The 18,754-nt window shown below is 36.4% G+C and overlaps 1 protein-coding gene across 1 annotated transcript; it reads left to right on the top strand.

The window, feature by feature from the left end:
- Positions 1 to 304: 304 nt before the first annotated feature.
- LOC134755608 (acireductone dioxygenase) lies at positions 305 to 4,594 on the top strand. The gene is made up of 4 exons (XM_063692097.1): positions 305 to 492; positions 1,262 to 1,428; positions 2,390 to 2,522; positions 3,112 to 4,594. The coding sequence occupies exons 1-4, from the start codon at positions 370 to 372 to the stop codon at positions 3,241 to 3,243; spliced, it is 555 nt and encodes a 184-aa protein (XP_063548167.1). The 5' UTR covers positions 305 to 369; the 3' UTR covers positions 3,244 to 4,594.
- Positions 4,595 to 18,754: the final 14,160 nt, after the last annotated feature.

Raw genomic sequence — 18,754 nt, 5'->3', positions numbered from 1 at the left:
TAAATCACCTTGGTGAACCAAGTTTACTTCGACTTATGTGAACCTATATAGTTTGTTAAAGGACTGTCTCATTTCAAACATATACAGAGAGAATCATACTATCTTTGTCTTACACTAGTACTAGCACCCAAAAAAAAAGGATGAGTATAGTTTTTTTTGTTCTTATTTACTGACAAGATTTCTAATGTCTATGTTATGCTGGTCTATGATTTTTATAAAGGATTTTTGGAGATTTATTAATTTATTTTACTAGCAACGACAAAGTAAGTCAATGTCATGTGTCAATGTCATTTCTTATGTCAGATCGTATTGTCCTTCAGTACTCTAAATTTATTATTTCTTTATTTATTTGTATTTACTTGTTACAAAATGGTGAAAGCCTGGTATATGGACGACGATAAGAATGATCAGCGCGCAGAACATCACAGGAACCCGCCTCAGTTTGTATCTCTCGATGAATTGTATAAGAAAACTGGTGTTGAATACTTTAGCGTAAGTTTTTTACGTTTTATATTTATCTTTTTTCAGATTATTCTCTTTTAATTTATATTTAATCAATTTACCAACAGCAATGTCGTAATATCTGACAGTATTTTATCTGCTTACGTTTAAATAAACGGGAGTAATGTTCGATCCAAAGACATTAATTGACAGACAGAGATTGTTATCTTATCTTTTCAAAACAATGTAACCGACCCGAACTATTGTTACTTTGACTTGTAACTTAATCGCATTAAAACATCAGTAACTTTGGTACACTAAAATACATAATAAATACTACAAATAAGACTCAGAAATACAAATATTTCTACTAATCAAATTTAAATGAAGTATCGAACCTCTTTATAGTAGGTAATAGAGGATTTTCAATGAGTACATGTATAAATATATATTAAGATCTTATTTAATTGTTATCATATCCATAGAACATGCTCTGAGTTAGTATACATTAATAGGGAATATTACGTGAAACTCTGCATAGGGGGCACCAGGGCGCCAATCTGAGGGTCTGTCGTGAAACAAGAAAATTTCTTTATCTAACATCTCTGTCACTCTTGCATATTCAAGCGATAAAGAGGCAGACAGCGAATTTTCTGATTTGCTTTTCCCGGTAGGTCCCCTGGTTTACTAAAAAGGCTAGTCCTGCACTCTGGTGGCAGAACATTGCATTTTATTTTATTGCATTGCATATTAATGAGTTAAGCTAATTGCCAGTGAGTGTGTTAATAACTCTACTCAATTTCTGTACTAAATTTTTCAGCTAAATGTCGATACACATGAGACTGATGGAGTCCTAGACAAGATAAAGAAGGACCGCGGATACACCTACGAGGACAGGATGGAGGCATCAAAGGCAACTCTGCCCAACTATGAGGAAAAACTAGTCGCCTTCTACACTGAGCACTTGCATACTGATGAAGAGATAAGGTAAGTGCCTTTATCCAGGATGTATATTTAACCCTTTACCGCATACAAAGCCATATAATGATATGAAACTCTGTTGACAGCTGTTAAAGTTCAAATTTAAACAAATATTTTTTATTACATGCATTAAGGGGTATAAATACACCACAAAAATAACCTTCCTGAAATAAAAATAAACACAACTGGGTCAATAACATATAGGAAGGGCTTGTTTCTGTAGACATTACAAACATTAACAATTTTGATACTAATATATTATTAAAAGTGACGAAGCCTGTTGTGGATATCATCATTGGTATTTTTGGGGACGAAGCATGTTGCTGATTTGTATTTGTGGCCACCTGACGAAGCCTGCGTTGCGGATTTTTTACATGTAACTATATTATTTTTTAACGAGCTCAAAATATATGATAAATATAGACAATATATTATTATAAGACATTAATCATGCAACTTCCAACATGTAACATCCCTGGCATCGCCACTATCAGACGAGACCAGCATGATGTGCAATATATACATAAAAGTAATGTAGTAGTGTAGGTAATACTACACTACTACATTATTACTGTAGATCTCATTACAGGGGTGACATCGTCACTGCGTGACGAAACCGCATTCTTTTGAAAAAAAATTGAAAAATAAACAACTTTAAACAAATAAAGGTCTTAACATGCCTATAAGGCTAAAGTAAGAAAATCACGCTTTAAAGTCCGTTTATTTTTTGTTGTCTACAGTGAAGACCTTAACCCACACTAAAAAAGTTTTTGATCTTAGTGAAACTACACAGTGAAATGAGAAATTCTGGTTCCATAATAAGACATGAGTACTTGTGATAAGACAAGTAACAAATAATAATAAAATTATAAAGCTTTGCATTAGGCTGCCAAATGATGTTGAAAATTGTGTTTTTTTTTAAATTCATAAAGAGATTTAGAAACAACCATTTGACATTGAATTCCAGGTTTGTGCTGGATGGCTCTGGCTACTTTGACGTACGTGACCGTGACGACCAGTGGATCCGCATCGAAGTCACCCCAGGGGACATGCTGGTGCTCCCCAGTGGTATCTACCACCGCTTCACTCTTGACTTCAATGTAAGTAAATATTTGTGACTAATTGTGGCTACTTTTTAAAGAGGGGTTTTATATGTTTGTTGCCAATGTCTGTCTGTGTGTCTGTCTGTGGCTTGACCAATTTCGATGTGGTTTCATGCCGTGGTTCTTAGCTATGTTTGATAAAAATTGATCAAGCAGTTTGAAGAGTATCAGCTCTTTTCCAATTAAGTCCCATTAAGTCCCCGATTTAAAAACGACTATCTAGATTGCTCTGAAAGTTTGTACTTACAATAAAATAAGGTATATCTAGGTCTGTAATTAGTTTATGTAGCTTCAGACACCACAGTTAAAAAAAACAGCGAATTAAATCATACAAAATTTGTTTTTGCTTTATTTCGTTTGTTTTATAAACTGGAGTTATAGAAACTAATTACAGACCTAGATATACCTCATGTCATTGTATATGCAATATTACAATCCAACACGTAGTTTTAAAATGAGAACGAAACTCCGTTTGTATGGGAAGGTGAAATTCGGCCGATCTTGAAAGTTTAAATCAGTGTCTCCCCACCATCCCCATTACTTATCCTTCCACACTCGGGGGTAATAATCTGTAATCACATTTCAGAACTACATAAAGGTGAAGAGGTTCTTCATCGGTGAGCCGGTGTGGGCGGCGCACAACCGCCCCTCCGACCACATGGACGCGCGCAAGGAATATGTGGAGAAGCTTACCGAGGGATTCGTGGCCGCTTGCTAAATGGGTTTCACATTCCGATATATTTCGAAATATTTAGATCACTACGGTTACACTCATTAATATTTTGAGTCGCTTTTGGCGACATGTTTCGGACTCGTCGGGAGTCCTTCCACCGGCTAGAGTGCCCGCGGCGGCTTGCACTCAACATGTCGCCAAAAGCGACTAAAAATATTTTGAGATATGTCTCACGATAGTTTAATTCCGATATATTTCGAGTTACAAAACTTCCGTCAGAACAGACATAGGTACTATATATTGTTTGGCAAGCCATTTCCGTCAAGACGAAAATTTTTAAAAATGTAGGCGCGAAAGGATATCTTCCCATAGAAAAGTTGAATTTCACGCCTTTTTCTACTCTCAAAGTGGGTTTGCCAGAGTATATATTAAAACGGGTTGAAAACGGGGCTAGTTTCTCGCCTGCTATAGAATATAATTAAGTTTTAAGCTGAAGTTATCATACCGAATACTGTTTCTTATCTTTATCAGAATAAAAAAGTACATCACGTAACCAATGGTGAAATGCTCATTTTGAAGAAAAAAAGTAATGAATTGAATGATTAAAAAGTGTTACATTTTTTTCTACTCGTTTAGGCGGCTACCTAACCGTTCTATAACTCACCAACGGAGCGGCAGCTGACGTTGACCAATTCTGAGATATTCCGTAATCATAAGCAGCAGGTATATTTGCAATGTTTAATTTAAGAGTCCCCAGCAAGCTCGGCCGAATTTCACCTTCCCATACAAACGGAATTTCGTTCTCATTTTAAAACTACGTGTGCGTGTGTGTGTGTGTGTGTGTGTGTGCTACGTGTACGTCTGTGTAAGGAAACTTTGAACATACAATGAAATGAGGTATATCTCTAGACCGGTAATAAGTTTATATAGCTGCAGTTTATAAAACAAAATAAATGGAGCAAAAACAAGTTTTGTATGAAAAACTTAAATTCGCTGTATTTAACTATGGTATCTGAAGGTCTGTATGTAGATACACTAATTACAGACCTAGATACACCTTATCCTATTGGAAGTACAAAGTATCAGAGCAATCTAGCTAGTCGTTTAAAAATGAGAGCGTAACTACGTTTGTATGAAGAACCGAGCTTTCCTGGGACTTTATTCTTATATTGAGTTTTATTATTAAACCATTATGGCCATAAAACGTGATCGATATTGCCTTGCTGTTTTGTATAAAAGAACTACTTTTAAAACTATCATAACATGACATATCGCAATATTTAGATATTAAGTAAAGGAAAAACACACTTGATAAAACAGAATTTGCTCAACATCATTGTTGAGTTTTTGAATGTAAATAAATATATGTAATATTGTTACGCTATTTTATATGAATTTATGTGAATAAAAATATTATATTGCATGTTAGTTGGTAGTTTTATTCCAAACACCAAAGGAACTATAACTTAGTTTACGTAATAGTTGGTAATAGTAACCGTGGGCGAAGTCTCATTTACGAGGCCCTTTTCTTTCACTGTGCCCGAAGGGGCCTCGCGCGAGGCCCCCTTGGGGCGCGAGGCCGTGGACGACGGCCCACTTCCCCCCGCGCCTAGCTACGCCACTGTTTTTCCTAAGGGAAAGTGCAGCGTACAATAGTTTTTAGCAGTACACGTCATTCCGCTGATATAATTACGATGACTGGGAAAATCAGGACGTAGCCAGGACGGCAGTGTGGTATTTCTGGAGCGATACGAACTTCAAGAAAAGAGCGTACTCCCGTCTTAATTGAAGGCAACGCACTTGCAATCGCTCTAGTGTTGCAGGTGTCCATGGGCGACGGTAAATTCGGGTTTACCATCGGGCAATAGGGCATATTACTGCAATGTTCTGCCACCAGAGTGCAGCACTAGCCTTTTTAGTAAACCATTGAGTAACTTATACATACTGTACCTTTAACAGGTTTTTGACAAGTTTTCAGAGATAATCTCAGAATAATGACTAAAGCATAGAAGTCGGGCAAAAATGCTTCGCAAATATGTATACCCGTACTTTACTTCCTTACGAATTAGATAATGTGCCGAAAAGAGATGCATATATGCTTGTTATTTCTCATTTACGTACGGTGTCATAAGTTTGATAATTTGCTAGGGATGTAACTGTGTCGACTTTTTATATCGATAAATTATGCATAAGTTTATGTGCCGTGTAAAATAATAATCACGAAATTGGCAAATTGATAATAGTCTGGCTAATGAAAGTTGAACCTGAAAAAACGCGCAATTTCAAGAAATCTGTAGCAGGCGGCTCGTTGAAATGAAATGAAATGAAATGCGTGGAATACAAGGATTGCATAACTTTTACACTTTTTATAATTTTCATATTCTAAAAATCATTAAAAAGTATAAAAAAATATGCAATCCTTGGAATCAAAGAGCCGCCTGATATGAGGATTAATGCATGTACCTAATATAGCTTTTATCTCATTTGCAGTCTACCACTACCACTCAGAACCGTCTAACTATACCTCTCGTTTTTTTATCATTAGAAAGAAGGCGAGCGATCTTAACGTGTCGTTTTATCGAAAAACACTTTGAAAATAAGTCACAACAAATATAATATACGATCATTTACATACTTTTACTTTCATAAGTAAAATATTGTTATATTTATAAAAAAACTTGTCAATAAAAAGACACGTGGAAATGGTTTACCGTTTTTTCTAATGCTAAAAGACTAAGTATAGTTTCTAGTCATGTACAGTCAGCTGCAGAGAAAAGGCACCCCCCTGCATACAAAGTTCTGTAAATTAGTATGGACGTGGGGTACCTTTTCTCTGCAGCTGACTGTACCAAATAGGAAATAATAAAAAAAAACGTTCGTGTAATATTTTTTTATTATTTAATAATAGGGAACATTACGCGAAACTCGGCGTAGGTGGCGCCACTATCACAATCTGAGGGTCTATCGCGAAACAAGAAAATCGAACTTTCGTTATCTAACATCTCTGTCACTCTTGCGTATTCGAGCGATAAAGAGGCAGCTAGATAACGAAATTTCGGATTCGAGTTTTCCGGTAGGTCCCCTGAAAACTTGTCAAAAACCTGTTAAAGTTACAGTATGAATAAGTTACTCTACGGTGCACTAAAAAAGCTAGTGCTGCACTCTGGTGGCAGAACATTGCAGTAATATCCCCTATTCCTCGTCCTTTGGAAATCTGAAATAAAAAGTTGAGTTTTGTGACCAACAATATTAATAAAAGGAACGTTCATCAATGATCATTAATGTCTTTTTTATTAGGGTTCCGTACCCAAAGGGTAAAAACGGGACCCTATTACTAATACTTCGCTGTCCGTCTGTCTGTCACCAGGCTGTATCTCATGAACCGTGATAGCTAGACAGTTGAAATTTTCACAGATGATGTATTTCTGTTGCCGCTATAACAACAAATACTAAAAAGTACGGTCCCCTTGGTGCGCGCGTCCGACCCGCACTTAACCGGTTTTTAGTATTAAACTATAGTCTGGCAAACACAATCTGTCAGTAAGTAAGAACAAAGAAAATTATTAGTACAGTCGAAGGCAAAAATATCGATCCAGACAAATGGCTTAAAAATATGTGAACACGATTTTATTGTCTGACCGTACACATATTTTTGCGACTGGGAATGTATATATATTTATGCCCTTGACTGTACTCATCAATTAAAATGAGACAGTCCTGGGCCAAACTATAAGAAAGCTGTAAATGTCGATAGGTTATTGATCTGAGGTCGATACATCACTATGCCAAAAATATAACCTTTCATACTTAGCAGAAAAGTTCGAAAATATATGCAAAAATCTATATAGACTTGAATGCAAGTAATAATTATATAAACAACATATCGATTTCTATGTTTAGGGTCAGGTCCTATAAATAAATTTCTTCAAAATTGAACAAAACTCACCGATTAAAGGTTATCGGTTCGTGCGTATTTTCTTTTCTTCCTGTATGCGATTTACAGCCCTCGATCACACAAGACATTATCACAAAGGGAACTTCAAACCATTACAAATAAAAACTCAGCACGTTTTCCAACAATCTTTCAGGAATAGCAAAAATATAATTAAAATAAACCAAGATGACCGCTGAAACATCCCGAAATATTTCAACTAAAATAATACGACTATGTCAAGTTGTTACAGTTGACACCTACCTGTGAAATAACGAACATATATTTTATTTGGCTGGATTATATTATAGAACCACATAGGACCATTTGACATTTCCCTCAGTTTATCTTATGACAATACTGAAAAAAACGAAAGAACTTGCGGATTGTTGTCTCACTCACTCATAGACAAAAAGTAATAACGTGTTGTGAATACGATATCTTTTACCAAGCTTTTATTTTTGCCCGGCTTCTTTGCTTTAGTCATTATTCTGAGGAGATAATAAATTATGACATTGATGCATCAAGGCGGTTTGTTTACAGAGGACCTACCGAGAAACGCGAATCCGAAATTTCGCTATCTGCTTCTTTATCGCTCGAATATGCAAGACAGACATGTTAGAAAAAGAAATTTCGATTTTCTTGTTTCGCGATAGACCCTCAGATTGTGGTAGTGGCGCGCCCTACGCAGAGTTTCGCGTAATATTCCCTATTATTAAATAAAAAATATATATTACACGAACGTTTTTTGCCTCTTATATCATAATCATCATAATAAAACAAGTTTGGCAATTATCTAAAATCAGATGCAATTTGTTGCAACGTGTATAGAAGACCTTAAGAGGAAAGGGGACAGCCGCGCATTAAACGTAGTCCCTATTTTCCTTTCTGGATATTGACATTATCGAAAATATTTTTACATGCCCCTACTTTTGACTTATTTCGATTTTTCCATAATTGTAAATATTAGGAGCGAAAAACAGATTTCATTAAAATAGTTATTTACGATACAAGTGCGGAAAAGAGGAAATTCGAAACGAGTGGCGATAAATTAAAACACGACCGCAGGGAGTGTTTTAAATAGACACGAGTTGCGAATTACCTATCCGCACGTGTATCGTACAACGTTTTACAGTACATATGGCCCTTTAAACTTTCGACATTTGCACGAAAAGTGCTCTTTTACGCACTAGTGCGAGAAAGTAGCACCATATATACTGTAAAAAATTAATGCTCCTTAGTATAGTTATAATATTTAATAATTCGAAAAAAATCAAACGTACGCTACGTAGCTGATGGGTGTAGCTGACATACAACAAATTGTATCAAAATATTTTCAATAATGTTAATATCCAGAGAAAAATGAGGACTACCTTTGTATGAAAAGGCGATTTCGCACGGGTCCTCCACTTTCGTCTTAAGTATTAATATAAATACCAATCATGGCCTAGTAGATAATTACTAGTTGGCTGAAAGGGAGTTTGACGTAGTTTACTATACATATATTATTATACTCTTTGTTTACTTAAATATATCCGTTTAACTTCATAACAAGGGTAAGTGTTTCGTATTCTCTATAATATAATTTCATAGTGTTCGTTTGTCTATCTTGATCTGTTTATTGTTTCATTCTCAATTGCTCAAAGGTTGACTGGAATATATCCCTTATAGGGATAAGTCCGCCTTTGTACATTGTATATATTTATGTTCTTTTATTGTGTTTGTAATCTATCTTATGTACAATAAAGTGTTTACATACATACATAATTCACCTGCCTCTGCTTTGCTGGTTCAAAATTTGGAACCACATTGTATCGATATTAAATAAATAGCTTAGCAGTAAAAGCGTGTGACTTACAATCCAGAGGTTGCAGGTTCAAACTCTGGCTCGTATCATGAGTTTCAGAAATTATGTACCTAGGTACAGTCACGGACTTTAATTGTTGAGCCATTTAGGGTTGAACATTTCATACGATTCATATTGACAACCAAATTAGCTTGAACCTTAGATGGATCGACAATTAAAGTCTGTGACCTTACGATATATATTAGGACCGATTAAAAAAACTGGATTTAATCTAACAAGAAAGGTCAGATGGCAGTCATTTTCATAAAAACTAGTGCCTACGCCAATTCGAGGGATTATAGTGGCCAAGGCCCCAGGCTCCCATGAGCCGTGGCAAAAAGCCGAGACAACGCGAGAAAGATGATGATGTGAAACTACCTACCTAAATACGCGTTGTTATATTATGACGTGCAAGCGGGACGTCGCTATAATACGCGCATAGTGTTGTCTCGCTTAAACTTGGCCGGTAGCGGGTTTTCACATTTTTTTTAATACTACGTCGGTGGCAAACAAGCATACGGCCCGCCTGATGTTAAGCAGTCTCCGTAGCCTATGTACGCCTGCAACTCCAGAGGTGTAACATGCGCGTTGCCGACCCTAACACTCCTCTCCCTCGTTGAGCTCTGGCAACCTTACTCACCGGCTATTGAAGTATATTTACAAATCATCGACTAATAAATTTTCATCTTAACTCTTTGTTCATCTCTCACCATAGTATTTTAGACCATTCTACGAAAAATCTAACACGTCAGCTGACAACGTCAGTCAGTGTTTTGCACCCGTGTTGCACCCCGTATTATGTAATATTTAGATAAAAATATATTAAAAAATCTTCGCAAAATGAACAGGCGACCGCCTTCACAAATTATCCCGTAAGAAACAGAGGTAATTAGTAAATAACATTTATATATTACTTAGGTAGTACATTACTTAGTAGTTGGGGCATTATTGCACCGTCAGTGAAAGCCAATAGGTACGAACTTACGAGTAGGTTTAAATAATATTAGGGGACATCTTACACAGATCAACCTAGCCCCAAACTAAGCAAAGCTAGTACTATTTATAAAGATAAATACATAGGTATTTATATAAATAGAAAACACCCATGACTTAGGAACAAATATTTTTGTTCATCACACAAATAATTGCTCTTACCGGGATACGAACCCGGGACCATCGGCTTCACATGCAGGGTCAAAGTTATCGTCAATCTCATCAAAATCAACTGTTACGGTTCAGTTAATCAGTTATATCTCTCTCATCTCAGCCTTTATCCCGGTTGCTTAGCTATTGTTTTGACAGGTCCACTTGGGTATTGCTTTAGGGTTAAGTTAAGGCCACACATATGTTGCAACCAGGGATCAAATACCGAATATTTTTCAGACAAATTAACCGATATTCAATTTCGGTATCACGGTTGTTTATGTATATTTTTTGCACTTTAACTAATCTGATCAATCATTATCTTTACCTAAATACCATTCTTTTATCTAAGAAATATTGTAAATGCTATGAGATATTATGATTTTTAGTTAAATACCGGTAACAGTCCCTGGTTGCAACAAATAGCAGCTTGGTTTTAGATAATTGCTGTCTGAGTAGGAACAACGAATTTAACTGATCGATCAAATGCCGCAATGTATAGCAAGTCGCGTGCGATTATCAGCGACGTTTGGAGAGGCTATTACGATTTTATCCACATATCTGATCTTTGAATTTTGTTGCCAACAGAAGATGGTGGAGACCACAGGCATCATAACGTTCGGATTATGGTACATCGCGATCATCATTAACTACGTAAAGTAAGTACCATTTGATTATGCACATGAAACACTGAATTATTATGCTTGGATACCTAAGATATTACTTACCTACTTTTTAGTTTTTAAACAGACCGGGAACCGAACCATCAATACCTATGATTCGGTTTAACCAGACAAAACGTGTTAACGTTTTACTTTATTTATTTATTTATACAAGGAATTCCAACAGCTATAAAATATTAGTTTAACTTTTTGAATAACAATACAGAGCCAATTATAGGAACTCGCAAATAGAAACTGAATATAATCATATGTTAAACAGTACACGCTATGATAACATTGCACAGTATGTGATTATATCAAAATTACAATATAAAAAATAAGAAAAAAAATCGTATATGAGCAATGAGTGAGAACATCTCTAAATGTACAAAAATAACTGCAACTACTATGTAACTGTTAACTGTATAACTGTTATGTTGGTGCTTTTTTATCTCATTTTATAACTGTCTAGTTTTAGAAAGCAGTGTTAGGTATATTACAATCTTCTATACATATAATAAAGCGGAAGAGGGTCGAAAGTCTGTACATGGAAGATATTCGAAAAAAAATTGGCTGGGGATACTTAGAATCGATAACAGAACACATTCCAACAGTTTTTAGAATTTTTGTCTGTTTATCTGTTTGTCTGTTTATCTGTTTATCTGTTTGTCTGTTTATTTGACCGCGCTATAAATGAAAACGACTGAACGGATTTTGATGCAAACTTTACTAATCTGTCGAAAATATCCACGGCCAGGTTATAGGCTATAAAAATTTGAGAAATTTTACCCCTAAGGGGGTTAAAAAGGGGATGAAAGTTTGTATGGAGTTCAAGATTTATTTTAAGCTAGCAATTTGAAACTTCGTAAGAAGATATATTATTGAAATACAAGAAAACTAATTTCAGCGTTTTTGAAAATTCATCCCCTAAGGAGGTGAAATAGAGGTTGAAAGTTTGTATGGAGTTCAATTTTTTTTTGAGTGCGTTACTTGAAACTTTGTATAATGGGCATATTATTATAATACAGGAAAAGTAATTTTAGCGTTTTCAAGAATTCGTCCCCAAACAGGGTTAAAAGAGGGTTGAAAGTTTGAATCCATTACAAATGCTTTGAAACTTCTTAGAAATGTATGATAGACGATTACAAAAAAACTAATTTTGACGTTTTTGGAAATTTAACCCCTCAGGGGGTTGAAAAGGGGATGAAAGTTTGTCTTGGGGTGCAAATTTTATTTTAAGCCAGGAACTTAAAACTTTGCAAAACGTTAATTATATTAAAAAGCAAGAATTTTTTTTTCAGCGTTTTTAAAAATTCATCCCGCATGGAAAAAGGGGTTAAAAACTTTATCTTGATAACTATATCATTTTAGCTACTAGGCCAAGTTAGGTATCGTTTTTGTATAAATCGGGTATGCCGAATTCATTTATGATATCAAAATGACACCATTCCCGAGTAAAAACACAAAAAATATGAAAAAAACTTTTTTTAATTTCTCTTTACGCTTAAACCGCTAAACCGATTTAGATAAAATTTGGTATAGAGATAGTTTGAGTCCCGTGGAAGAACTTAGGGTCGTTTTTATCCAAAAAATGGAGACTGCGTTTGCATGGAGAAGCGGCCGTGCCCTTTCCTCTTAATAATGGTCACGAAGGTGGGTACTTTAAAAAAAAAACATTTTTCAGTAAATGTCAAACGATTTGGGACTTATACGCGTTACCATGCCTTCCCGAAAAAAATCGAATCTTTCGCGAAAGTCTCGCAATGCATTGCGGCCACAAGGGGCACGGTCTCAGGAGTCTAAGAAAAACCACGGTGAGAGACTCAGTGGCGCTCTAGCCAGGCAGGTCGCTTCGCTTTCGGCTGAAACGGCAAGCCAGCGCGAGTCTCGATTGTGATCCCAAATACATCGTACGCAATACATATGTAGGCGCAGATCCTGACGGAGTGTGGCGCCGGGGAAGCCGTGTTCATCCTGCGTATCCCCCTCATTCCGAGCAACTTCCCGTTCCGCTTTAAGCGCCTACAGGTCCCCGTGAGCGTCTGCTTCGCTATGACTATCAACAAGTCGTAGGGGCAGACGCTACGCAGTTGCATTTCCCACTCCGAAAACAAAAAAAAGAGGCAGACACTGCCCGCCGCCGGCGTCATGCTTAGACTGATTTGGCTGGAGGACCGATTTGGATGACATGATTTTGATGGGAACACCCAAATATTCCGAAATACGTTTTTCCGATTTTTATAACTACGACTTTCATAATCCCGATTATTTATAAGTCCGAAATATCAAAATTACGATTTTTAAAAACACGATGGAATAAAATCACGAATGTGCTATTTCCGAAAACTTTAAATCCGATTGTCACTTGACAGAAAGCTTAAAGTTCCGATTTATTTCCGAATTCCTAAATTCCGAAAAATCATTGTCCGATCGGAAATAAAATAATTCGGTATTCAGAAATTCGGTTTTTTACAAGATTGGAAAAATGAAGTCCGTGATATTCAAATGAAGACTCACGTTTTAGTAATTATTACGGGTACCTGTCGTGCCGCGTCATGTTAAATTCGGCATAAAATATTTTTGGCATAAAAAATCGGCATAAATAAATTAGACAGAACTGCGAACCCAAACTGTTGCTAGAAGTGGGTTAGGTTAGGTTAGAACTGCGACCCCCAAGAAAACGAACTGTTGCCAGAAGTGGGTTAGCTTAGGTTAGAATTGCGACCCCCAAGAAAACGAACTGTTGCCAGAAAAGTGGGTTAGGTTAGGTTAGAACTGCGACCCCCAAGAAAACGAACTGTTTCCAAAAAAGTGGAAATTTAAAAATTGGGATATTTAAAATAGGAATCACGTTAATTCGGAATAAGGGCAATTCCGAATTCGTGATTTTGAAAACCGTAAATGTTAAATTCGGTGTTTGCCACCATCGGAATTGTTATAGTCGGAATTATGTAGTTCGGAATTTACAAATTCGGCTTTTTGGGTTTTCGGAATGATAAAATTCGACATTCTAAAATTCGGAATAATTTTTTTTCGGAAATATGTAGTGTACCCGATTTGGATAGGTACAGTCAAGGACGTAAAAATACAAAAATGGTACTGTATCGTTCGATATACACCTACTACTCTATGCCGTTTAAATCACGTCAAAAATTTGAATAAGGGCAAAAAAAACATTTTGGAGTGTAATTTTATTTAGTGGTAGCAAATAGGATGTAATATTATAGAGCGGTACTAACATAGTAAATTTTGTAACCACACTAAATTCACTGCCATCTATCGACACACTTTAAAACTAAAAATGAAGATTTATAAAAATACGATAAAATGTATTTAAATATGGATAAATGTTTTTTATTTTATTTGCATTAATTATTTTTATTATTTTGACCCATGTTCTTTCACTGATATGCGTTAAAATCGTTAAATAATAACAAACGAAACCGTTAACGCCCTCTATACGAGAGTAGGCAAAAGGTAGTAGCGACATCTGATCGAGAATCAAATTTTCGTGATTTTCGAGGCACGTTTTTTCCTTAGACTGTATCCATCTATTACGGAGTTATATCTATCTTTGGTGGTAGGTACCTAATTGTAAAATATTTTATCTGGACTACAGTCCTCTAGCGTATCCATTTGTCAACTTTACTTTAAGTTCCGTCTCCAGAGGACAGAGAGATAAATTAGGGGTGAATTAGCCGCTTACTGACACAGACCGAATTCCACGCAGGCGAAGCCGCGGGCACAGCTAGTAGGTAATAATCTACATAAATTAAGCGTCCCGCAGAAGGATTATGGGATATGGATCCAGCCTTTAAAGGGTTTAAGAGGTTTACTTCTTGTCTGTGATGATATGATAACTGATAAGTATCCTGACAGAATGTTTAAGAAGTCGTCTTTTTGCATTTTATTCGAGAACGGTTTTTTCTGTTCTGATACAGTACAACCGAAGTTTGGTTTGAACCCACGATTTTTGACCACCATACTACATACACCTACGAAAGGTTAGTTATGGGCAGTTCGTACCTAGGTATAATATACCTATATATAGTTTTGTTTGTTAGCACATTTATATTCAGTTGGTTTTGAATACGGGCTTATCGGAAAATCGATATGGATCGAAGTGATGTTTACATTAGGCTACATTAACTGACAGTAGACATTTTATGTTTTTTCTTGCGAAGTGAAATGTATTAAACGTGTCAAACGGTCTAAGTTCGACATGCGTAATAGTTTTTTTCCTGAGTAACGCATTAAAGACAATATCAACGTAAGTTATTTTGCTAAGTACGCGTAGCGTTTCGTTCACTACGACCCTAACGATTGGCATCTTGGCTAGGCACCCAGATGTCAGTTAAATTCGTAAAAATATATTCTAAAGGCATATTTTCGAGCTTAGGTCGCTAAACTCTGCATTTCATTAAAGCTCGCTCCAGACTACGCGGCTTCGCGCCGCGGTTCGGAGGGCCCTTAAGACATTCCCGGGAAAATAAGAATGCAAGCACTATGCGTTTTAACTGCGTTCGTAGAACTCTAAGATGGAGCTGGAATTTAATCGGCTGCCAGCAGCGTGTCAAAGTAGGACCGTCAGTTGTGTAGTCTCCGTAAACATCTCTTCGTTTTCAGGCTGGGAAGCGACTGGCCAAGGAAAAAACGTAAACGGTCGGTACACTTTGATGAGCAAGGCACGCAAACGTCAAAGATTACGGTACACTCTGATGAACAAGGCACTCAAACGTCAAAGATTACGGTACACTCTGATGAACAAGGCACTCAAACGTCAAAGATTACGGTACACTCTGATGAACAAGGCACTCAAACGTCAAAGATTACGGTACACTCTGGTGAACAAGACACTCAAACGCCAAAGAGCACGTTATACCTACATTAATGAACAAGGTGCTTGAAATCCAAAGAGCGCGGTACATCTTTATGACAAAGGTGCTCGAAAACCAAAGAGCAGGACCCCCTTTGGCGAGCAAGGCGATGAAAAGCCAAAGAGCACGACCCCCTTTGGCGAGCAAGGCGATCAAACGCCAAAGAGCACGGCACACTTTGAGCAAGACCCTCAAAAGCCAAACGTTTTCGAAAGTTCTTGAAACTTTTTGACTGCCGTGGTGCCGTTATGATTTCAAATGCCTGATGGTCCGACCATTTCTCTGTTATTGGAAGGCAACGTTGGTTATGTAATGTTAGGTCTAAATCGTGAAATTAATAAAGTCAGTTTTTGTAGAAAAACAGAAATCAGTTTAAAAATTTGTTTCTGTTGCTATGACCCCAACTTATTATGAGTACTAAGTTTTTGGCAAGCATTTCATTCTTGGTACGTAAGCTTTTATCGCTGACTGTACTTTTCTTACCACAGGCAACTACTCATCGCGACAATTCTAAAAACTCCAAACAAAATTAGGTTGAGTTGTTTCATCACAGAGTACCTATGGCAGCCTCCTGTCACCATCATCAGATCAGCTTGATGTTACGATAATATTGCCTTGTCGCCCGATTTACATGTATGCAAATTTTCAGCTCAATCGGAAAATGGGTCAAATTTAGCTGCCAAGATTTACTCTAACCAACTAACAAACCAACATACTTACATACTAACAGGGCAAGTTAAATAAAAGCTTGTAAAAATGACGAGGTACAAACATAGATGCTTAGATACAGTCGAAGGCAAAAATATCTATCCAGACAAATGGCTCAAAAATATGTAATATGTACACGGCTTTATTGTCTGAGGTGTAAGAGCGTACACATATTTTTGAAACTTTGGGAATGTATATATATTTATGCCCTTGACTGTACCTAAGTATTTGTACGATGTTTACATTAACGTGCGTCACTACTATATCGACTATATATTATTCTAAGGGCCTGTTTCACAATGTCCAAGTAACAAAAGTATTGGATAACTAATTAACAAATAAATTAACTGCCAGATAAAATTTCCTACAAAAAAAGCACTTTATCCAACAGATAAAGCTTATTTGGAGATTGTGAAACGCCAACGATGACTTTATTCGTCAGATAAGTGGCAAGTAGCTTATTCAGGACTTTACTTGGACATTGTGAAACAGGCCCTAAAACACGACTATTTTTATTAAGTACATATAGTCAGTACATACCTACCTACAACACAAGCCATATTGAGCTTACTGTGGGACTGTGGGGTCTGTGGGACTAGGTCGATTTGTGAAGATTGTCTCGTAATATTTATTGAAATATGCACCTCAGCCGCTTAGTAAGTTCTGTCGCTGACTGTACACAAGCTCCACGTCTCATTCTTCCAACGTCAGTGCGGCAAAGTTGAGGCTAATCAAAGGCGTTGAAAAGTCTACAGTCTACACATCAAAGCTATGAAAGCTCTTCACACGCAAAAGTGAGCCGGCTCTTTCTTTCAGAATTGCTTTAAGTTTCATGTTCTGCACTAGGCGATAAGAGGACGAATTTCACTTGAAGGGTACACGAAAAGAATATGTCTAGTAAGTGACTTTTGCGTGTGAAGAGCTTTCATAGCTTTGATATGTAGACTGTAGACCCTTCAACATTTTAAGTAATCGCGATTTAAAAATTTGGAACCATGTCAAAATGTATGATAATTCCGTGACCAGGTCTTTTTAAACTTAAAAAAAGTTGTGTTACATATATTATACAGTGGTAGCAAAAGATATAACTAATAGTTCATTAAGAGCTCTATTTTGAGATGAAAATCTCATTTTCCGAAAAAAGTGACTAGACATGTTCTTTCCGTGTACCCTTCACTTGGTTTGTATACTTATTAACCTGTCAACTTTGCTGTAAGCAAACCAACAAGAATAGACTAGACTACGGAAACTATACCTATACTTTTCGGAACATTATGAAAATTCCTTCGATTCTCTTTTTCAGCACACACTTTAAAACAAATTTACTTCAATGCACATACAGCCGCTGCTGAGAGGCAAATATGTAGGTCACATATACTGTGAAGCGAACACAGAAAACGTGAAAAAAATAGCTGTTTCATTTAAACATTTTTATGTTTTTTTGGGACAGCTAAACAATTTTTTACGATTTCGAGGTGAAACCCATATTAAAAGAGGTAAATTATGACCTATTCGCCCCCCAGAGTATGACCCTGTATGTTGTATAAACCACCTGTTAACCTTTCTATAGGTACATAGGTAGACTTTTAATCAATCGCAAACCGTCGACATTCATTTGTTTTCGACAAACAATGTATCAATATCATTGAATATAATATTCAACCCTATTCAACTTTCACTTATTCCTAATTTGCATGCTCTGACTGACTTCGCGTCCGTTATGCAATAAATTCAGCAAAATCCATACTCGGCCCTATATGAGTCTCCCTCGCTCTGTAGGCACTCTTCGGATCTAGGTCACGAGTTACGTAACAGGGGGACCTGGATGCGAGGAGGGGGGAGACCGGTGTAACTTAGGATTGCTGAAAATGCTACCTACGTCAGGAAATTGATACTTTCGTTCCGATACGGCTTGGTATTTTTTTTATGCGTTGTTTTGATACACACCCTTCTTCTACATACTCATATGTTTCTTAAACTTCTTACTAACGTAAATATATAGAAGAAGAGAATGCATTGCATTTCCTCTTAAACGCATTTTAATTCATATACTATAATCATAAATTGACGAGAAGAGAATTAATAGCTCAACACGATAAATGTTTTTTACCACGCCGGGTCGAAAAGGCTATCTTTGTACCTATTTCAAATACTGATAAGAATGTTTATTTTATTATTTTTTTCACATGTAAAGCAAAGTAATTTGATGCAAATTTTGAGCTGTTTGCTCATGCTAGAATTGACTTTTAAGCGATGATTTTGAATAATAAATATTTAATAAAGTTCATTTGAATTTGATTTGTAATTGTAATTAAACTACAGTTAGTTTATTTAGTATTTTCCTCGTATTAGTGTGGTGAAAATTTTTGTATGTACTCGGGAGTAGTTT

The sequence above is a fragment of the Cydia strobilella genome, chromosome 3 (assembly GCF_947568885.1).
Source record: "Cydia strobilella chromosome 3, ilCydStro3.1, whole genome shotgun sequence".
NCBI lineage: Eukaryota > Metazoa > Arthropoda > Insecta > Lepidoptera > Tortricidae > Cydia > Cydia strobilella.
Note: the sequence above shows the minus strand (reverse complement) of the source record. Positions and strands in the feature narration are given on the sequence as shown.